The sequence below is a fragment of the Eleutherodactylus coqui genome, chromosome 10 (genome assembly GCF_035609145.1).
Source record: "Eleutherodactylus coqui strain aEleCoq1 chromosome 10, aEleCoq1.hap1, whole genome shotgun sequence".
In the NCBI taxonomy this organism is placed as follows: Eukaryota; Metazoa; Chordata; class Amphibia; order Anura; family Eleutherodactylidae; genus Eleutherodactylus; species Eleutherodactylus coqui.
The window spans coordinates 60,301,352-60,307,366 of NC_089846.1; the positions used below are offsets into that span (position 1 = coordinate 60,301,352).

Here is a 6,015-nt window from a genome sequence, read left to right on the forward strand (position 1 = left end):
GAAAGAGATCTGCCTTGGGGCCCTGTGTCCAGCTTTTACCAGGGGATCAAGCGGGACAGCCATTTGTCCTGCTTTCAGGATGTATGTGCCGCTTTTGTCCCACTTTCAGTACACCAGGTAACCATGAAGGTGATTACCAACCAGCTGTCGCAGCTCCCCATCTGGTAATCACTCAGCGGTGCTGCTGCTGGATGTACACAGTGACCGCAGTGTGTGCAGCCGGGATCTTCCTCCCCTAACCTCTCCTCCTTGGTTCCGCAGGATAAGAGGAGAAGGGTGGAGGCGCTGCTGAGGGTGCACACATTTCCACCTGCAGCAGCGCAGAGAAAAGTAATTTACCTTCTCCTAAAGACCAGGAGGAGGTAAGTTAATGGGTTTCAGGGGAAACTCTATTACTACTGGGGCTACTATGGAGGTCACTGTTACTACTAGGGTTGATATAGGGGACACTATTAGTAATAGTATCCCCCATATCAGCTCCAGTAGTAATATTATTACTACTGAGGCCACCGTGGGGGTCACTATTACTACTGGGGCCATTTTGGCAGTCACTATCAATACTTGGGCTAATATAGGGGTTACTATTACTACTGGGGCCAATATAAGGGACACTATTACTACTGGGGTGAGGATTTTAACTGTATTTTGGATGTGGAAATGCTGGAGAATTTGCTCCCTGTTTTTTTTTTAACGTCTCTGTACTTTTTATAACGACGGAGGTAAAATCATATATTGTGATAAGCCCTGCCCCTGACCCCACCGCTTTGTCTCTTTTTGACCCTGGTAAAATCTAGTCACCTTAATTATTCCCCACCGATCTGATATTGATGACCTATTATATTCACACTCAACATGTAGAACACACCACACGTCACTGACACCGAAACCATATGAAAGAAAAAAAAGCACTCTAGAGTTTTTAATGCAGATTTCACTTGGCTGGTATCCTCCGGAAATACAGACCTCATTTATCAAAATAAGCCTAAATTTGCCCTGCTGCCTATAGCACCTAATCAGAGCTCAAATTAACTTTCTTAGACCATGGCTAAGAAAGGACTGGTGATGCCTGGAAATGACATTCTAAGTGGATAAAACCCTCTTAAAAACCGCAATAAATTGGTATTGCGACAGAAAATACCCGTCCTTGTGATGTGTTAGGGGTCCCAGTTCCGCTGAACTTAGTGCTTTGTATGCTGCTAGGCAGTGTACCAAGCACATGTTCGATCCCATAACTCTATCTAACTTAACCTGCCGACTGTTGCAAAAACAAAAACAACTGGTTTTGACCGACGCAGCAAAAGTTCGACTCTACCCTCAAAATAGACCACATCCTCCTCCAAAAAACCCCCCACAGATCTGATATTGGATGACACCAGCTCAACCATGCACAACACGCCAAAGATTGCTAATGAAAATTTTAAATGAAACAAAAGAGCTTATAAGGTAGAACAACAGACCCCCTGTATCCCATCACCCAAATGTTGCAGTAAGAAAAGAAAATCGGACAGAGCCTATCCCTCACCACCCTGCCTCTTCTAAAACCTTTTAGAGCCTGGTGGATGAGGAAATCCTTGGCGGCATCCCTGAAATAGTGGCAACCCCCGAAATTTAAATGCCAGAGCCAACACCAAGCAATTAGCCTTTGCCGCAGACCAACCCACCGCTGACACTTTTCGCAGTAGATATAACAAAGCCCTGGTCTTCTCTTCATCCACATCCACATCATCCAATGACCCTGTCCAACTCTCCCAAGCCCTCCCATTTGCCTCATACGCCACCCATGTACCAGATGATAACGATACCCATATCAGATGTCCTGCTACTCGTTGACTAAGCTCCAAAGATGAGAAGGGCAAGGAATCCCCTCCAACTCTGCCTCCAGCTACAGTGAATGAGAGTGCTCCCACTGCAACTGAGAAAGAGAATCTGCAATAACATTCTGTGCATCCCTGGCACATGTACCGCCACAACCTTCGCAGTTAGCGATAGACTACAGAGCACCAATTAAGAAAAAAAGTCACAATACAGTGGAAGAGGATGCTGTTAGATTATTAATTGCCTGCACTACCTCCAAGTTGTCACAGTTGAAGTGCACTTTTTTTTTTATCCCGAAACAAGTCACCCCAGGTCACCACTGCCACTACAATGGGGAAGAGCTCCAAAACCACAAGGTTCTTAACCAAACCCAAGGAAATCCAAGAGTCAGGCCACTGAGCGACGCACTATTGTCCCTGGCAAAAAGCTCCAAAACTATTAGATTACGTTCAGGAAATAACTGTTGCACTGCACCAGGAATCCCTTCCAGGCTTACAGATCATCCCTATGCTCTTTGGTCAACCGAACATAATGGTAAGGTGCAGATATCCCGAGCGTAGCTGCAGATAACCAATGGCTAAACAGCCTTCCCATAGGAATTATCTGACACATGAAATTAAGTTTGCCTAGCAAGCATTGCAACTCTCTTAAGGGGATCTTTTCAAGGTGTCTAGCCCTGAAAACAACTTCCTGCAACTAATCTAATATATCTGATGGTAGGTGACATCCTATGCTCTCGGTATCAATGGTGATGCACAGAAAATTAAGACATGTAGAGGGCCCTTCCGTTTTTTTTTTGGAGACAGTGAGATACCAAAGTGACAAGTAACCAATTGTGTGGTCGTTAGTAGGGAAATTGGAGAGCCTGAAGTCCAGGCACAAGAAATCGTCCAAGTAATGGATAACTGATGCAACCCCCGTTATGATGCAGATTACCCATTCTAAAAACGATCTGAAGGCTTCAAAGTAAACACATGAGATTGAAAAATCCATAGGAAGGCACCGATCCACATAGTAATGGCCTTCCCAATAGAACCCCAAATGCCTATGCTATAGGGGGGAACCGTGAGCAGCTGAAAGACTGACTCAATATCGGTTTTTGACTGCAGCACCTCTTTTTTGTAATGCCGCACCCATTTCACACCCACATCAAACGATGTATAGACCATCAAACATAGTTCCGGATCAATACCGGTTGACCCTGGGATATGACAGGTGCTGAATAAGCCAAAAGTTGTTCAACTCCTTCTTTGGGACCACTTCCAGCGGGTAAAAAAAAACAAATCTGGAAAAGCAGGCATTACAAAGGGCCTGACCATGCATCCAAGCCCAACCTCCTTCTCCAGTTTTTCCAAGAGTACCATCGGATACTGTCGGGCAGATTGCAAATTTTTTTTATTGAAAAGGGGATTTTGTGTGCAGGGATGGAATTATAAAACCCTCCTCAAAACACAACTTCAATAAATTAGCGTTGACAGGGAATCTATTTATATAGAATAAATGTAGGAATAAATCCCTTTTCTTAAAGAGGCACAAGACGTATTTCTAAGCTCCACTCCTCTATTTTTATTCAGAATAAATCCAACATACAATAGATGTGTTTCGGAAGCGTTGCGATCATTTTTCAGTATTTTAACTGGGGACACACAGCCAGCACTAGTGTGTTCTCTTTAAAGAGGAGTGGAGCACTGAGCCTTTTTCTCATCGAAAACACTACGATGCCCTGTGGGATGACCCACTGCCGTGGGAGCAAACATGCTTGAATTTGCAGTTGGCCCCAAATTTGCATTGCCCATCATTATATTGCCAACAGAAGCTGGCCTTTTGCCCTAATGAATCCCGTGGATGGGTTTGCATTTCCAACAGCGCCCGGCGAACCAGGTCCCCCTAGAAAGGACTGACCGTCTCTCTATGGGGCCATAACCTGCAAACAAAACCCTATGTCTTTATGGTCCCATCTAATATTAAGCTGGACCGCTTTGCGCTGACGACATTGCTTGTCATACTGGAGCCAAACGGGTGAACAATTTTCTGCAGCCTTTTGCCCTATCATGCTGGCTAAAATCACAAACACCTGCAACCAATTAAAAAAATGTTTGGGGGATTAAGCGCCAATGCTTCTTTTCCTTCTACTCTTTCTTAGTGTCAGTCCTCTTTCCCTTCTCCATGTTGAATTTCTCTAAAGGAAGTAGATAAAAAATTTCAACGTACTCGTCTTTTCAAATTATTTCCTTCACTTCCTTCTTTAAGTGTGCCCTGAGGGGGCCCTCAAAACAGACACAGACCTTCCCCTTCACTTTGTTGTCTAAAGAAATCCCCTCCTTTTCAGTCTCCACCATCACACCTTACTCCCGGGTCTCGTCAACCACTAATCGTCCCCCTGAGGTTGCCCTCCTATTTATCCCCATTTCCATGGTAGCCTCTGCCAGACTCACCCAAGCTGCTACAGAGGATGTTGGCCTTCGGCAACTGACGCCCCATTCACACTGGACCAGCAAATCCCGGACATTTCCCAATAAGTCTCAAAGTGGTTACCCCTCACTCCCAATGAAGGGAAAACTGAATCTTTAACCCCCCCTCCCCCTACCACTCTGATTTTGCTAGCTAAGGTAATGCCAGGACAGAACAATGACGCAAACTCACCTCTGTCACTTTCCCTGCTGTTCCCGCTTAGTAAGAGACAGTTTTACTCTCCACTCACCCCTCCCCTTGCCTTGAACTTCACCTCCAGCTAACCTATCTCTGACCTGCAAACCATGTTTAAACAGAAGTCACAGCAGCATGTATAGTATACCACGCCTGTGGTTGGATCTTCTTAGTAGATGCAACAGCCACACACGGATCCAGACCAACTCTGTAGTACAATATCATATAAAGAGGGAACGTGGCAGCATCAGGGTGTAAAAAATAACAAAAAGTTTTATTCTCCCATAGTACAAAAGGGCGATGTTTCAGTCCCCAATTGGACCTTTGTCCAGCTTGACAAAGGTCCAATTGGGGACCGAAACGTTGCCCGTTTGTACTATGGGAGAATAAAACTTACTGTTGCTTTCTACACCCTGATGCTGCCATGTTCCCTCTTTATATGACCTGCAAACCATGTCATGACGGGCTTCTGCTGAAGGCCTATGGACCTGCTCCAGTCGTGTCCAAAGTGATTATCGCTGGGATGACCTGTTGAGAATCTGTGCCCGGCAGGTTGTCCCATGTAAATGGGACATTAGAGGGTGGCACATGGCACATAGATTAGGATGTAGATTTCCTGTGTCAAGCACCATCCCTACTAAACAAATTACACAGTAATTAGTTTAAGTTTCTTTAACCATTTTGACCAAAGAGAAGTCCTTCAAGTCATAAAGAGAACATTAAGATATGCTCACTTTCATCCCATCGACCCTTCATTTTATGTATATTTTCTCTTCTCTTGATTTAGATTTGTGAGCTCCATAAAAAGAAAGAGAAAAAGTGTAATCCGGAAGAAGAAAAGAAAAAGTGTAATCCGGAAGAAGAAAAGAAAAAGTGTAATCCGGAAGAAGAAAAGAAAAAGTGTAATCCGGAAGAAGAAGAGAAACCGTGTAATCAGAAAAAGTGTATTCAATACAGAAAGCTGATAGAAGAGCATAATCTGAATGGAAAGGCTCTTCTCTACAGTGATAACAAGGAGATAAGAGAAGCCTTGGGGATGAACATGGGAGACTGGGTGAAATTTAGAGCTGCGTTCTTAAGCTTACCCACACCGAACCTTTACTTTTAAGCCAAAAAGTCCAATATCTCAGTTTTGGTATGTTCACAAGTGGTATATACACTGCATATTTTTCACCGAGGATGTGAACAGGAAATACACAGCATATTGCAGTACAAATCAATTGAAAGAGACTTCCAGAAATTTCATTCACACCCTGTGGATTTTAACCCCTGAGGACACCGTCTCAGGCATGCGTTTCAAACACTGTGCTAAATGCTGTAAAATGCTTCCATTTAATTCAATTCGGCCTCGCAGACTAGCGTTTAAATATTTTGGAGCAATGTCTGCTCTACTTTTTTGCGTTTTAGTGCTTTTCAACACACCTCATCACTAGAGATGAGCGAGCGTACTCGGAAAAGCCCTACTCGCTCGAGTAATTTGCTTTATCCGAGTATCGCTGTGCTCGTCCCTGAAGATTCGGGTGCCGGCACGGAGCGGGAAGCTGCAGGGGAGAG

General features: G+C 44.4%; 1 protein-coding gene across 1 annotated transcript in view; it reads left to right on the top strand.

Moving 5' to 3' along the window:
- LOC136581070 (uncharacterized) overlaps positions 1 to 5,569 on the top strand; it is a 40,967-nt gene extending 35,398 nt beyond the window's left edge. The window contains exon 6 of the mRNA XM_066582062.1: positions 5,249 to 5,569. Coding sequence (XP_066438159.1) covers positions 5,249 to 5,569 — 321 coding nt within the window. The remainder of the gene's footprint in view (positions 1 to 5,248) is intronic.
- Positions 5,570 to 6,015: the final 446 nt, after the last annotated feature.